Genomic DNA, 16814 nt, shown 5'->3' with positions numbered 1-16814 from the left:
ATATAAATACATAATAATAATAATATGGTAGGACATTAGACTATGACTATGGTAGGATTAGATTGTGAGCTCCTCTGAGGACAGTCAGTGACATGACTATGTACTCTGTAATGTGCTGCAGAAGATGTCAGTGCTATATACATACATAATAATAATATGGTAGGACATATCACTATGGTAGGATTAGATTGTGAGCTCCTCTGAGGACAGTTAGTGACATGACTATGTACTCTGTAATGTGCTGCAGAAGATGTCAGTGCTATATAAATACATAATAATAATAATAATAATAATAATATTAATAATATGGTAGGACATTAGACTATGACTATGGTAGGATTAGATTGTGAACTCCTCTGAGGACAGTCAGTGACATGACTATGTACTCTGTACAGTGCTGCAGAAGATGTCAGTGCTATATAAATACATAATAATAATATGGTAGTACATTAGGCTATAAGTTTGGTAGGGATTCGATTGTGAGCTCCTTTGAGGACAGTCAGTGACATGACTATGTACTCTGTAATGTGCTGCAGAAGATGTCAGTGCTATATAAATACATAATAATAATATGGTAGGACATTAGGCTATAAGTATGGTTGGGATTAGATTGTGAGCTCCTTTGAGGACAGTCACATGACTATGTACTATGCTGCAGAAGATGCGGGCAGAGAGGAGGGTGGGTAGTGACGCTGTCTTCTTCATATTGCAGGGGGATTACGCCCAGGCCTCGCTCCACCTCTGGAAGGCGCTGAAGGCTCTGGGTCGGCCGCTGCCCACGTCTAACTTTGACCTGTGCTGCAGCCTCATGTGGAGCGTCATACGCTACGTCCTGCAGCGGCTCTGGGTGGGACGCTGGATGGCAGAGAGGGCTGGGGGCTTCCGCAGAGACCACCAGCTGAAAGACGACGTGAGGAAGAGCTGCAGAGAGGCTGCCCTGGTGTACCACCGTCTGCACCAGCTACACATGACCGGTACTGAGGGGCATCTGGTAACACTAGGGGGCTCAGGGTAATACTCGGGGTAACACTAACCTACACGGGGTATCACCCCGGGGCTCATGAAAAGCAGATGATCTGGTAAAATTATTATTTTACCTTTAAAGCACACCTGGCGTGAGAGAGATATGGAGGCTGCCATATTTCTTTCCTTTTAAACAATGCTGTTTGCCTGGCTGTTCTGCTGATCCTCTGCCACTAATACATTTAGCCACGGCCCCTGAACAAGCATGCAGCAGATCATGTGCTCTGACTGAAGTGTGACTGGATTAGCTGCATGCTTGTTTCAGGTGTGGGATTCAGACATTACTGCAGCCAAAGAGATCAGCAGGACAACCAGGCAACTGGTATTGTTTAACAGGAAATACATATGGCAGCCTCCACATACCTCTTGCTTCAGGTGTCCTTTAAAAATGTGCATGATGTTGTCCTCAGGAAACGAATCCTCTCCAGAACCAACAATGAGCAGATTATATCTAAATATCGATTTATATGGGAATTTTGATCAGATTTCTCATTTGAATTAAAGAAAATCGAATTGCCATAACATCTTTTTATTGTATAGTGTGTGGCCACCTATTTACACACAGATTGTGAATGAAAGGTGGTTGATTTAGAACAGTGGTCCTCAAACTAAGGCCCACGGGCCGAATGCGGCCCCCTGAGGCTTTGTTACCGGCCCCCCACACACAAAATGTATCACTTATAGATGCGGTCAGCTACATCTTTAAATATTGGTGTTCCGCATATAGAATAGCAGTGCTGGCACCACCCATCCACATGGAAGCCAGAAAGCAGTAATTCGCTGGTTTCCAATCACATTCCACATCAGGTGACACTGCTGTCCAATTGGCCTGCAGGTTGTCACCTGGGTATGCTTTGCTGCCTGGCCCGCAAAGACTTCTACATCATATTATGTACACTCCGGCCCCCCAGCAGTCTGAAGTATGTTGACCCGGCCCTCAACCCAAATTGTTTGGGGACCTCTGATTTAGAAGATAGATTTTATTTTGTAAAGCTGGTTTTCAGTTTTATCACCCGTGTCCAGGCTTAGTGCCATATATAGCAGTAGATGATCTAAATGTTACCTTTTTCTGTCACTTGAGTCTCTTGCAGCTAGAAATCCTGTATTAAAATATTGTTTTCTGTGACCTTAAAGGGGACCCGAGGCTAGCTCAGTGTTAATTTTTCCTCCTTATTGTCACAGCTTACTGCCCCACCCACAGCAGACATCACCTAGACAACAGACTTATTTCACTGTGTAACCTTTTCGAAGGGAAATTACCTTCTGCTCATAGTGTCCTTATCTTATCAGACATAGGAAACTTTCTGTTATTTGCATGCTGAGATAAGCTCGTTACTGTAGGGAAACAACAAAGAACTTCCCACAATCCCACTGGCACTGCACAGTTCCTGCAGCTAGGCAATGGCAGGTAATTTGGATAAATTGAATTCTGATTGGCTGCTGAGGGCATCAGTTTGTTTTTTGCATATTGACGCAGCCCGTTAATCATTCTTGTGGTTCACGTTTTATTTTTCTCTAGGGAAACACGCAGGAGGTCACCTGTCTGCAATCAATATGGCTCTGAGCGCGGTCAATCTGGCGGACTGCGCCGGGAACACCATACCGGTGGCGACGCTGGCGGAGATCTACGTGGCAGCCGCATTGCGGGTCAAAGCTAGTTTGCACCGAAGGTTCCATTTCTTGGCGGTGAGACAACTTGACAGAACGTTAAATATTTGGATTGGGATTGTCGAGTATTTTGTGTGGATAAATCAGATTAAAGGTCTCCATTAATGATCCAATTTCCCGAACGAGGGACCGTCCAATCCAGGCGACCAAAAGAATTGAATTGAAAATGGATCGATGGAACAATTGATAAAACAATTATTAATTGACAATTGGCACCGCTAACATCATCTGATCCAATCAGAAGGTCGATTGTTCGGGAAATTGTACTGTTAATGGGCACCTTAAGATGCTTCTCTCAGGATCCAGTCGGACTCTTCCGCATTGGCACGTTGCATTAGTTCCATGGCTCTGGACATTGGCACATTGCATTAGTTCCATGGCTCTGGACATTGGCACGTTGCATTAGTTCCGTGGCTCTGGGCATTGGCACGTTGCATTAGTTCCGTGGCTCTGGGTATTGATACGTTGCATTAGTTCCGTGGCCCTGGGCATTGGTACATTTCATTAGTTCTGTGGCTCTGGGCATTGGCACGTTGCATTAGTCCCGTGGCTCTGGTCATTGGCATGTTGCATTAGTCCCGTGGCTCTGGTCATTGGCACGTTGCGTTAGTTCCGTGGCTCTGTACATTGGCACGTTGCATTAGTTCCGTGGCTCTGGACATTGGCACGTTGCATTAGTTCCATGGCTCTGGGCATTGGCACGTTGCATTAGTTCCGTGGCTCTGAACATTGGCACGTTGCATTAGTTCCGTGGCTCTGGGCATTGGCACGTTGCATTAGTTCCGTGGCTCTGGGCATTGGCACTTTGCATTAGTTCTGTGGCTCTGGGTATTGATACGTTGCATTAGTTCCATGGCTCTGGGCATTGGCACGTTGCATTAGTTCCGTGGCTCTGGGCATTGGCACGTTGCATTAGTTCCGTGGCTCTGGACATTGGCACTTTGCATTAGTTCTGTGGCTCTGGACATTGGCACGTTGCATTAGTTCCGTGGCTCTGGACATTGGCACTTTGCATTAGTTCAGTGGCTCTGGACATTGGCACGTTGCATTAGTTCCGTGGCTCTGGACATTGGCACTTTGCATTAGTTCAGTGGCTCTGGACATTGGCACGTTGCATTAGTTCCGTGGCTCTGGACATTGGCACGGTGCATTAGTTCCGTGGCTCTGGACATTGGCACGGTGCATTAGTTCCGTGGCTCTGGACATTGGCACGTTGCATTAGTCCTGTGGCTCTGGGCATTGGCACGACGCATTAGTTCCGTGGCTCTGGACATTGGCACGGTGCATTAGTTCCGTGGCTCTGGACATTGGCACGTTGCATTAGTCCTGTGGCTCTGGGCATTGGCACGTTGCATTAGTTCCGTGGCTCTGGGCATTGGCACGTTGCATTAGTTCAGTGGCTCTGGACATTGGCACTTTGCATTAGTCCCGTGGCTCTGGACATTGGCACGGTGCATTAGTTCCGTGGCTCTGGACATTGGCACTTTGCATTAGTCCCGTGGCTCTGGACATTGGCACGGTGCATTAGTTCAGTGGCTCTGGACATTGGCACTTTGCATTAGTTCAGTGGCTCTGGACATTGGCACTTTGCATTAGTTCCGAGGCTCTGGGCATTGGCACGTTGCATTAGTTCAGTGGCTCTGGACATTGGCACTTTGCATTAGTCCCGTGGCTCTGGACATTGGCACGTTGCATTAGTCTCGTGGCTCTGGGCATTGGCACGTTGCATTAGTCCCGTGGCTCTGGACATTGGCACTTTGTATTAGTCCCGTGGCTCTGGACATTGGCACGTTGCATTAGTTCCGTGGCTCTGGACATTGGCACTTTGCATTAGTTCAGTGGCTCTGGACATTGGCACTTTGCGTTAGTCCCGTGGCTCTGGACATTGGCACTTTGCATTAGTCCCGTGGCTCTGGGCATTGGCACGTTGCATTAGTCCCGTGGCTCTGGACATTGGCACGTTGCATTAGTTCCGTGGCTCTGGACATTGGCACTTTGCATTAGTTCAGTGGCTCTGGACATTGGCACTTTGCATTAGTCCCGTGGCTCTGGACATTGGCACGGTGCATTAGTTCCATGGCTCTGGACATTGGCACGTTGCATTAATTCCGTGGCCCTTGGCTCTGGCAGGTTGTGTTAGTTCTGTGGCTCCGGAGCCTCCCTTTAATCTTCACATCCCAATCAAATCAGAGTCCCACCAATTATATCTGCGCGATATTTCTAGAATACGATTGACACTATCCCCCTCTCTCTCCGCAGCGTTTCTTTCTGTGCAGCGCGCGGCAGGTCTGCCTGGCGCAGAGTGTGACCATCCCGGCCGCTATGCAGTGGCTCTGCCATCCTCTGGGGCACCGCTTCTTTGTAGACGGGGACTGGAGTCTGAGGAGTTCCCCTCGGGATACCCTCTACAGTACGGCCGGCAGCGCAGGTACGTCTAACACCTCCTATATTGAGGATGGTGTGCCTTATATAATAACTTTGTTACAACTGTATCCTCAAAATAAGGCTTTCCACTGACAACTCCCTCTTTTGCCCCTCCCCCTTTCTGATGAGTCATGCTGTCTGCTCTGTGTGCGCAGAGACAGGACAGTTGCTCTGTGGGTTCAGCATGTCTATAGTAATTGCAGTGACAGTACATTGGGTCAGGCTGTGAGTGTCACTATAGTGACATTGTGTCATGTGATTACAGTGGACCCCCTGGCACAAGTGACGCAAGCTTTCCGTGAACACCTCCTGGAGAAGGCGCTGTACTGCGTGGCGGAGCCGGAGCATGGGAAGCCGGTGACGGAGGGAGAGAGGTGAGGCTTCTGTCTTGTCATTTTTCTCATCAGAGATAAACGTATTGGCCAAACTGAAATAATGGGAGCTCGTGCTGGTTCAGCGCTTATCATAGGTGCCTATTTCTATATTGTCTCTATCTGCTGGCTCCGCATTGGCTGAATGGGTCACCTGATGGGCAGTCCTATAGTGGCTTATAGAGGGACTGTAGTGAAAATAACATAATTAATACATTTATTGATTATTATTCAGTGTTTGCCCATTGTAAAATCTTTACTCTCCCTGATTTACATTTTGACATTTATCACTGGTGGTTACATCTATAGTCCTGTCAGGTGATCTCTAGGGAATGTTTGTTGCTGAGAGTTCTATGCACAGAGGGAGATGCTGCTTGCTTGGCAGTTGGAAGAGCCGCTGTTTCCCACCAGGGCCGGTTCTAGACTTTTTGCCTCCTGAGGCAATCTTGAGAGGATGCGGCCCCCCCAAACACACCCCTCCCAATTTGGAGTGATTGCACAGCCCCCGACAATTTACTCTGCTTCATTTAATGTTCTCAGTCACCAAGGGAGCGTATGCAACAACCTGAGACATGACATGCTGCAGCTCAACACAATAACACACTGGCTGGCTGTGAGTCTGTGACAAACTGCTCATCCTCAGCCACTCCATTCCTCCTCAGTCAGGACAGCAGTGCCACCTCCTCCCTTCTGCTCCTGCCTCCCCCCTCCTCACTCACTGTCAGGCTCCTCACACAGCACAGCAAGCTGCTTTTCCCCAATGATGCTCTCCTGCCTCCCCCTCCTTACTCATTGTCAGACTCCTCACACAGCACAACAAGCTGCTTTTCCCCAATGATGCTCTCCTGCCTCCCCCTCCTCACTCACTGTCAGACTCCTCCTCACACAGCACAACAAGCTGCTTTTCCCCAATGATGCTCTCCTGCCTCCCTCCTCACTCACTGTCAGACTCCTCACACAGCACAACAAGCTGCGTTTCCCCAATGCTGCTCTCCTGCCTCCCCCTCCTCACTCACTGTCAGACTCCTCCTCACACAGCACAACAAGCTGCTTTTCCCCAATGATGCTTTCCTGCCTCCCCCCTCCTCTCTCACTGTCAGACTCCTCACACAGCACAACAAGCTGCTTTTCCCCAATGATGACCTCTTCACCTCACTCTCCTCTAATTTCTCCTCCTACTCTGACTGCAAACCTGGGAATGTTTCTCTCCATGTGTCTGTATTTCTCTAGTTTTGGGTTTAATTTGCCTGCTATAGCCACTGTGAGAAGAGATAATTTGACTCTCTTCTCTCTTCCTCCAGGGAATTCCCCTCCCCCCCCACCATCACATGATCATCGGACTCTCTTCCTCTAGGGAATCCCCCGACGTCACATGATCATCAGACTCTCTTGTTTCTTCCTCTAGGCTCCCCCCCTTCCCGCGTCACATGATCACAAGACTCTTCTCCTTTCTTCCAAGGGACACCCACCCCCACTGTCATATGATCATCAGACCCTCTTCTCTCTTCCTCTAGGGAATCCCCCCCCCCTCCCGCGTCACATGATCACCAGACTCTTCTCCTTTCTTCCAAGGGACACCCACCTACCCCCACTGTCACATGATCATCAGACCCTCTTCTCTCTTCCTCTAGGGAATCCCCCCCCCCCCCCCTCCCGCGTCACATGAGCACCAGACTCTTCTCCTTTCTTCCAAGGGACACCCACCTACCCCCACTGTCACATGATCATCAGACTCTCTTCTCTCTTCCTCTAGGGAATCCCCCCCCCCCCCCGCGTCACATGATCACCAGACTCTTCTCCTTTCTTCCAAGGGACACCCACCTACCCCCACTGTCACATGATCATCAGACTCTCTTCTCTCTCCCTCCAGGGAATTCTCTGATGCTCTGGAGTATCTGCAGCTTCTGAACGGATGCTCCGACGCCGCCGCGGTGCCAAACCACACCTTCTCCATCAGTTCCAGCATGGCCGCCGTCACAGGTGGGTACCTCCGTTCACCGTTACATGCGTTTTTATAAACGTAGCAAGGGGCTCAGGCAAGTCCTTGAAGTGTTTGCACCGCCCTGTACAGGGCCCCCTCTCCTCTGTCTGGGTATTGTAACCATCTTGTGTCATGTGACCCCCCCCTTGCTCATGTTTTCCGTACAGGAACAGATCCCGTGGCCAAGTGGTGGGCTTCCATCATCATCGTGGCTATTAACTGGCTTCAGGGGGACGACGAAGCTGCCCAACGCCTCTACCCGCTGGTGGAATACATGCCGAAATCGCTTCACGCCACAGAGTGAGTCAGGGGGATTGTGGGTAATCTGATGACCGGTGGACTAGACTCTAATGGTTTAATTCCATATGTATATTGGTGTATACCACTGGCTTCAATTCATCAAGCATGACCGCATTTGGTAATGATGAGAACTGCAGATTTTTCGGAGCATTTTGTAAAATGTCGATTCATCAAGGCAGATACTGCCTGGCAAGCAGAAATGACCGAGCAGTGAGGTAAAATACCGACTGGTGCGGTAATAACCTCAACACATGTCCGTTAATGTCAATTCATGAAGATTACAGTATTCGGTAAAGCCCATAAACGTGCAGTGATTAACCACTTGATGACCACAGTGCTGAACCCCACTAAAGACCAGGCCATTTTTACTGAAATGGGCCACTGCAGCTTTAAGGCCAAGCTGCAGGGCTGCACAACACAGCACACACACAAGTGATCCCCCCCCCCCTTTCTCCCCACCAACAGAGCTTTCTGTTGGTGGGGTCTGATTACCCCTCAGATGTTTATTTTTTTGCCAAATATTTGTTCTTTTATTTTTATTTTAAATAAACATATTTTTGCTTTACTTTTACCAACCCGCCCTCCCGCAGCCAGCCTATCACAGCAATCGGCTGCCAGTCGCTCTCCTGTGTGACAGGGGAACAGCCGTGTCACAAGGGTGTCCCCAGTACAGCGCTACTGCAGATCGCAGCGCTGTACTTACTAGAAAGGCGGTGGTTTCGCCATCTAACAGTCTCCTGAGCTCCGCCCCCCCCCCAAGCAGGAGATGCTAATGAGATCTGCATTAGCTGGCCCCAGGACTTGACATTGACACCAATTGGCGTTAGGCGGTCCCGGGGCTGCCGCTGCAGCCACGCCTATTGGTGTGGAGCGGTCGTAGAGTAGTTAATGGCAGTTCTGAAGTGTCGAAAATCAGCTTGCCAATAGCAACAGCCTCTGTCTCCTGCCCGTCCCTCTGATAGGATGCGATAGCTTCTGGAGAGGAACAGGAGTCTCTAAGTCTTCCCCCCCCTCAGGCAGCAGAGAGCCAAGCACAAAAAGAAGTTTCCACTGCAGCCCTTCAGATGTTTAACCGTTTAGGTTCCTGTATGGAGATGTGGAGGAGCTAGTGGGGAAATCACCTAAGCATGGCATGTTGAATGTCTCTTGGACGTTAATCTAAACTGTGGCAATAACATAAAATGTTAAGAAAGACTAATGGACAGATTCAGAGCAAGCAGAGGCAGAATAACAAACATACATTCTAGAGGTATGCAGGGATGCCTCTTACTATTGTAATGCCATCGCTGCACAGAACAGCATGTAACACAGACACACTCCGCACTCTTCTGCTGTTACTGAGCAGGTTTGTGTGACTTGAAGCCGTGGGTTTTGGTAAATTACCAAACTTCTACCGTGCGAAAATCTTGATGAATTATCAAAAAAAAAGACTAAAATACCGAATATTGTATTATGCCAACTTATTTTTTTTATCGAACAGCCTTTGATGAATGGAAGCCATTGTCTGTATTATTTTGTACACCATGTTTGTTTCTTACTTTGTACAGCGCCCCAGAATATGTTGGCGCTTTATAAATCAATAATAATTGACCAGGGTGCTATTTATAAACCATTCTTAGTTCACTTCTGTATAATTAACCCTTTAAGCATCACTTTTATAACATGATTTCCTTCTGCCTAGGAACCCACTGCCCAAAGCTGCGCTGTATGCCTTTAAGGCGGTGCGGACTCTGCTGGGGAAGCAGGACAGCAGTCAGGTGAGCCTGAGTCAGTGCGAGAAGGCCGGCAATTACCTGCGAGACAGCCTGAACTCCAGCCCCTCCTGCAACGCCAACATAGACAAGGTGAATGGAACTGTGCATAGCATGTCTTTCTCTCTTTCAGCCAGCAGGTGGCAGTGTGGCAGCGTCTCCTCTGCTGTGGCTGTGGTGCATTGTAGTTGCATTGCATTTTGCATTCCCTGTGTGCAATGTGTCTGCAGTGCAATACAGAGGCAGCAACTGTCCTTCTACTGGGGTCCCTGAGCCAAAGAGGTGAGCTACAGAGTACAGGACACATTCAGGCAAGAGAGACAAACTCAGCACTGCATGCATCTGGACTGGTAAAGCAATGCTACATTCTCAATGCGTTAGGCTGGCCATACACTGGTCAGTGGGGTCAACAGATCGATGCCTCTCAGATCATTATCTCATCAGATCCCTGCACACATTTTGCATAGATTTGTGATAGATTTCAGCATGCACACAGCCTGGTCTCTCTTTCTAGCAGATTCCATCAAATGATTGGATCGGCTGGCCACATTCTGTTTATTGATACCAAACTGTGCATAAAATGTCTTATGCGTATGTACAGTATAAGCTGTTACTCTGTGCCTGTACTGATAGTAAACTATCTGCAGCATGTGCTGGTCTCTGCTACCTCCAGTCTGTACAGTATAAGCTGATATTCTGTGCCTATACTGATAGTAAACTAGCTGCAGTGTGTGCTGGTCTCTGCTGCCTCCAGTATGTACAGTATAAGCTGTTACTCTGTGCCTGTACTGATAGTAAACTATCTGCAGCATGTGCTGGTCTCTGCTACCTCCAGTATGTACAGTATAAGCTGATATTCTGTGCCTATAATGATAGTAAACTAGCTGCAGTGTGTGCTGGTCTCTGCTGCCTCCAGTATGTACAGTATAAGCTGTTACTCTGTGCCTGTACTGATAGTAACCTAACTGCAGTGTGTGCTGGTCTCTGCTGCCTCCAGTATGTACAGCATAAGCTGTTACTCTGTGCCTGTACTGATAGTAACCTAACTGCAGCGTGTGCTGATCTCTGCTGCCTCCAGTATGCACATTATAGACTGTTACTCTGTGCCTGTCCTGATAGTAAACTAGCTGCAGTGTGTGCTGGTCTCTGCTGCCTCCAGTATGTACAGTATAAGCTGTTATTCTGTGCCTGTACTGATAGTAAACTAGCTGCAGCGTGTGCTGATCTCTGTTGCCTCCAGTACGTACAGTATAAGCTGATATTCTGTGCCTGTACTGATAGTAAACTAGCTGCAGTGTGTGCTGGTCTCTGCTGCCTCCAGTATGTACAGTATAAGCTGTTATTCTGTGCCTGTACTGATAGTAAACTAGCTGCAGCGTGTGCTGATCTCTGTTGCCTCCAGTACGTACAGGATAAGCTGTTACTCTGTGCCTGTACTGATAGTAAACTAGCTGCAGCGTGTGCTGATCTCTGTTGCCTCCAGTACGTACAGTATAAGTTGCTATTCTGTGCCTGTACTGATAGTAAATTAACATTTATCTGAGGTGTTTACTTAGCTTTAGACAACATATCAGCATTAGTTTTGCTAATAGAAATTCTTGCCCCGCACGTCACAACACTAAACCTGAATCGGCACAAGCAGGAGCCACTCTGATAGGAAATCATAAATAATCCTTCTTTAACCTTGCAGAGAGATAGAGAAGCTGCTTTATGTCTGCCTGGAGCCACTTCTCAGAGATCCGGAACCCGATAGCTCCACCTCTCCCCCCGTCCTCATAATTTACCTCTCTGTATTTTACTCCTCATTCAGTGAACGTGACTTTGCATACAAAATGGCCGCTGATGTGAGGTAATGATTTATTGACATGACTCACTGGGGAGAGATAATGGGACTATTGATTGGGACTCTGGGCGTACATGATACGCTGTGTCTCCGAGCGGCTATCACTGTGGCGTAATTAGTAGAGGCTCTTTTTCGTCTTTATCGCTGGCTGGGCCCCCCGCCTGCCTCACCTGAATAATGACCACTTTCTCTTCCTCCAGGCGGTGCAGCTTCTCATGTGTGACCTTCTCCTGGTGACCAGGACAAACATCTGGCAGCAGCAGCAGCAGAACGGCGCAGGGCAACCGCCAAGCCTCACACACCCGGCCTCTCCCCAGGAGCTCAGGGGGTTCCAGCAGGACCTGAGCTGTCTGCGACGATTAGCACAATCCTTCCGCTCAGCCATGCGCAGGGTAAGTGCCTGCTGTTATTACCTGGTATGAGCTTGTATGTGCCTGGGGAAGCATTCCATAGACAGAGCTGTGTGTGAGGTTTCCTCAGGGGAGAATCCTGGAGACAGAGCTGTGTGTGAGGTTTCCTCAGGGGAGGATCCTGGAGGCAGAGCTGTGTGTGAGACTTCCTCAGGGGTGGAGTCTGGAGACAGAGCTGTGTGTGAGGTTTCCTCAGGGGAGGATTATGGAGACAGAGCTGTGTGTGGAGTTTCCTCAAGGGAGGAGTTTGAAACAGAGCTGTGTGTGAGACTTCCTCAGGGGTGCATTCTAGAGGCACAGGTGTGTGTGTGAGACTTCCTCAGGGGAGGTTTCTGAAGACAGAGCTGTGTGTGAGGTTTCCTCAGGGGTGGATTCTGGAGGCAGAGCTGTGTGTGAGACTTCCTCGGGGGAGGTTTCTGGAGACAGAGCTGTGTGTGAGGTTTCCTCAGGGGAGGATTCTGGAGACAAAGCTGTGTGTGAGACATCCTCAGGGGAGGATTCTGGCGACAGAGCTGTGTGTGAGGTTTCCTCAGGGGAGGATTCTGGAGACAGAGCTGTGTGTGAGGTTTCCTCAGGGGTGGATTCTGGAGGCAGAGCTGGGTGTGAGACTTCCTCGGGGGAGGTTTCTGGAGACAGAGCTGTGTGTGAGGTTTCCTCAGGGGAGGATTCTGGAGACAAAGCTGTGTGTGAGACATCCTCAGGGGAGGATTCTGGCGACAGAGCTGTGTGTGAGAATTCCTCAGGGGAGGAGTTTGGAGACAGAGCTGTGTGTGAGGTTTCCTCAGGGGAGGATTCAGGAGACAGCTGGGTGTGAGACTTGCTAAGGGGAGGCTTCTGGAGGCAGAGCTGTGTGTAGTAGACTTTCTTAGGGTAGGATTCTGTATACAGAGGGGTGTGTGAAACTTTCTCAGGTGAGGATTCTGGAGACAGCTGGGTGGGAGACTTCCTCAGTGGAGGGTTCTGGAGACAGAGCTGTGTGAGAGAGGGGGTGTTATGGGGACACATATATGATAATTGCTCAGGAGAGGATTCTGTAGACAACTACAGTATGTATGTATGTATGTGTCTTGCTCAGGGGAGGATTTCAGAGGCACAACTGTTTGTGAGACTTGCTCAGGGGAGGATTTTGGAGGTCAGGTTGTGTGTGAGACTTGTTCAGGGGCGGATACTGTAAAGAGCTATGTGTTTGCTCAGGGGAGGATTCTGGAGGTCAAGTTGTGTGTAGAGTTGGGCCGAACCTCCGATTTTAGGTTCGCGAACCGGGTTCGCGAACTTTCGCGGAAGGTTCGGTTCGCGTTAAAGTTCGCGAACCGCAATAGACTTCAATGGGGATGCGAACTTTGAAAAAAAAAAAAAATTATGCTGGCCACAAAAGTGATGGAAAAGATGTTTCAAGGGGTCTAACACCTGGAGGGGGGCATGGCGGAGTGGGATACACGCCAAAAGTCACCGGGAAAAATCTGGATTTGACGCAAAGCAGCGTTTTAAGGGCAGAAATCACATTGAATGCTAAATGACAGGCCTAAAGTGCTTTAAAACATCTTGCATGTGTATACATCAATCAGGGAGTGTAATTAAGGTACTGCTTCACACTGACACACCAAACTCCACTGAACAGAACAGGTATGCAGTGGCGGGTTCACTGAACAGAACAGGTATGCAGTGGCGGGTCCACTGAACAGGTATACAGTGGCGGGTCCACTGAACAGAACAGGTATGCAGTGGCGGGTTCACTAAACAGGTATACAGTGGCGGGTCCACTGAACAGAACAGGTATGCAGTGGTGGGTTCACAGAACAGGTATGCAGTGGCAGGATCAATGAACAGGTATGCAGTGGCAGGATCACTGAACAGGTATGCAGTGGCAGGATCAATGAACAGGTATGCAGTGGCAGGATCAATGAACAGGTATGCAGTGGCAGGATCAATGAACAGGTATGCAGTGGCAGGATCAATGAACAGGTATGCAGTGGCAGGATCAATGAACAGGTATGCAGTGGCAGGATCAATGAACAGGTATGCAGTGGCAGGATCACTGAACAGGTATGCAGTGGCAGGATCACTGAACAGGTATGCAGTGGCAGGATCAATGAACAGGTATGCAGTGGCAGGATCAATGAACAGGTATGCAGTGGCAGGATCAATGAACAGGTATGCAGCCAGGGACAAGCTAAGGCTAACTAATCTTTCCCTATGAGAGACTGCAGTAGCTCGCCCTACTCTAACTAATGCAGGCACACGAGTGGCCACGGCCGCCGCTGCCTGCCTATATAAGGGGGGGTGGGGCTCCAGGGGCTAGTGTAGCCTAATTGGCTACACTGGGCCTGCTGACTGTGATGTAGAGGGTCAAAGTTGACCCTCAGTGCATTATGGGGCGAACCGCAATGGGGCGAACTTTTCCGCAATAAAGTTCGCGTGCGGTACCCGCACGCGAACCACCTAGGTTCGCGCGAACCAGGTTCGCCGGCGAACCGTTCGGCCCAACTCTAGTTGTGTGTGAGACTTGCTCAGGGGTAAATTCTGCTAAGATTAGTTGGTAAAAAAAAAAAAGAAGAAACAAAATGATACAACTGTGTAAATGGAGACATGTAAATGTAGTTGTGTTTGTCTCTGCAGGTGTTCCTCCATGAGGCCACAGCACGGCTAATGGCTGGAGCTAGCCCGACACGGACGCATCAGCTGTTGGACCGGAGCCTGCGCAGGCGAGTCGCCCCGTCGAGTAAGGAAGGTGAGCAAGCCCGTGCGTTTGTACCAGCTTGTGCTTCGTGTGCCCACATGACAGAAATCTGTAGAGACCGATAGCCAAAACCTCCTCCGCATTCCTGAAGGCGTGCCTGGCCAGCTGCCACCTCTGCCAGAGCCCGTCCTGTTATTGGGTTTAGGGAGGCGGCTGGGGGGTGGTGAGGATGGTGCGCTGTGCGATTGTGTGCCATGGTGGTGACCTTGTGTGGGAAGCACGGGAACAGACAGAGGCTGATCACATCTCGTGTGTGTATAATTAGCCTGAATTATAGACGAGATGGGATTCGTTAGCCGGAGTTTTTGGCTCTCGGCGTGACTCTAAGACTCCCTCTGTAATTCAGATTTTTGTAAAGAAACTTCAAGCATCATTTTTCATATTAATTAAAGATTCTCTTTCTTAACCAGTGGTGGAATCCTCTACAGCAGAAATGGCCATCAAACAGGGCCGATCCTTCCTTAGGGTCAAACACCAAACTTCTTAGGGGCCCCACAAGTCAGTGTCCCATGTTTACTGTTAGAGAGTATGAAAATGTACGTCCACTGTTGTCCAGAGATACATTTGACCTAAAATCGTCCCTGCCATCAAGCTGCTATTCAGTATAAGTTGATGCAGATTTTTCCAGGTCCTCAGATTTACAGATGTTGCCTGCAATGCCACCTTCTGGTGGAAACTAATATGGCAGCACAGTTTGAAAACTACAATACAGTGGCTTTCCTTTGGAACGCAGCTGTATTTTTGTTGTGTTTGTAGAAAATAAAATATCAGAATGGTGGTTCTGGTCCTGATGGTGTCTAGTCAGTGGTGCATTGGCCATTTTTCATATTGGTCCTCTAAATCAGGGATTCCCAACTCTGTCCATAAGTGCCCCCAGCAGTGCATGTTTTATGGAAATCCACAGAGGTAGTTAATCAGCTCTGCTGAGACACTAATTACCTCACCTGTGTATGTTAGTGGGTTTTCTGCAAAGCATGTACTTGGTTGTACTTGGGAACAGGGTTGGGAAGCTCTGTTCTCAATAAAACTGGCTATTCACCTGTTGGGTTTCAGGACACATCATCAAGTTCTTGTAGAGGCCGATGCATGCGGATGTTGGCCATAGTTCATTGTTGGTTGAGTGACGTCTTCACGGCTAGATCTTGGCATGGATGAGTAGAAGAATGATTAGATGAGATGTCTTAGCAGTCCATACTGAAGCTGCCTCTGTTTTATTCGCAGATATTGCTCGGTTGGTCAGTTGCAGCGTGACCCTCCCGACCATGCCCTGCCAGTAACCATGAGTGGTGGCATTCGTAGAGAGACCTCATCTCCTCATTCTTCTTCTTGGTACATGCTCAGAAAGGCGCACACGGGCTCTACTCGGGAAGACTTGGGGATGGCTGCTCCGCGTTACCTAGCAGAGAAGATGGAACTGGTCTTTTCACCTCCGGCCCACCTCAGAAGCGTATAACGAGACGAGTTCTCAGGAATGTAGGAAAGGGGGAGTCTTGTCCGTTTTCTTGTAAGGAGTCCAAGCTTTTCATATCAGACCATGGATGGGTCCCCACTTGCCCCCTCCTCGCTGCAGTGGCAGCTGTTTGTAGAGGTCCAGCCTCGCGCTAGTCCCGCTATGACTGAACTTGGAGAAGCGACGCCCCCGATGGTGGTGCGACTGTAGGCAATGCTTTGCTGCTCTGTTTAGTGACTACTGGCAGAAAATGCTTGTAAATATATCATTGTTTGTTCTTTCTATTAAATAATCTTTAATTTAAGAAACCGACTTCATCTGCCTCTCTCTGTTGTCATGGTGTCTTCCCACCACAAGCCACTGCCTGTATGAATGAAACCAAAAGGAAGACTGTGGGGGAGGAGGGGCTGTTGATACAGGAAGGAAGACGGCTGGTGGGTGGGTTAAGGGAGGGAGGAAGGAAGATGACTGGGGGGTGGGAAAGAAGGAAGACTTCTGGGGTCCTGGAGGATGGGCTGAGGGAAGAAGACTGCGGTGGCTGGGTTAGGGGAGGAAACATTCAGCTCTCAGGGTGACCTGGATGTATTCCTGAACATAATCTGATTGTATCAGACTTAAACCCAAAAGACGTTCTACCGTGGCAAAGAGTGTAAGGAGTAAGCTCCTCCACGCTCACCTTTTCAAGCCTCCTTATCAGACCTTTAATGGGGAACTGAAGAGAGAGGTATATGGAGGCTGCCATGTTTATTTCCTTTTAAGCAATACCAGTTGCCTGGCAGCCCTGCTGATCCTCTGCCTCTAATACTAGTAGCCATAGCCCCTGAACAAGCATGCAGCAGATCAGGTGTTTCAGATT

The 16814-nt window shown here is 49.0% G+C and overlaps 1 protein-coding gene across 4 annotated transcripts in view; it reads left to right on the top strand.

Moving 5' to 3' along the window:
• Positions 1–16814, top strand: part of SREBF1 (sterol regulatory element binding transcription factor 1) — a 61350-nt gene that overhangs the window by 38573 nt on the left and 5963 nt on the right. For 3 of the 4 annotated variants that reach the window (XM_068243543.1, XM_068243542.1, XM_068243544.1), the window contains exons 10-18: positions 713–974; positions 2543–2709; positions 4951–5119; positions 5381–5489; positions 7357–7466; positions 7635–7767; positions 9449–9611; positions 11562–11753; positions 14388–14499. In XM_068243543.1, the coding sequence (XP_068099644.1) occupies positions 713–974; positions 2543–2709; positions 4951–5119; positions 5381–5489; positions 7357–7466; positions 7635–7767; positions 9449–9611; positions 11562–11753; positions 14388–14499 (1417 nt within the window). Of the gene's footprint in view, positions 1–712; positions 975–2542; positions 2710–4950; positions 5120–5380; positions 5490–7356; positions 7467–7634; positions 7768–9448; positions 9612–11561; positions 11754–14387; positions 14500–15729; positions 16267–16814 lie in introns of those variants that run through there. The other variant, XM_068243545.1, reaches the window with a different exon arrangement.

This window comes from Hyperolius riggenbachi, chromosome 7 (assembly GCF_040937935.1).
Source record: "Hyperolius riggenbachi isolate aHypRig1 chromosome 7, aHypRig1.pri, whole genome shotgun sequence".
NCBI classification, from domain to species: Eukaryota; Metazoa; Chordata; class Amphibia; order Anura; family Hyperoliidae; genus Hyperolius; species Hyperolius riggenbachi.
The sequence above is the reverse complement of the archived record's forward strand: the minus strand, read 5'-3'. Positions and strand labels throughout refer to the sequence as shown.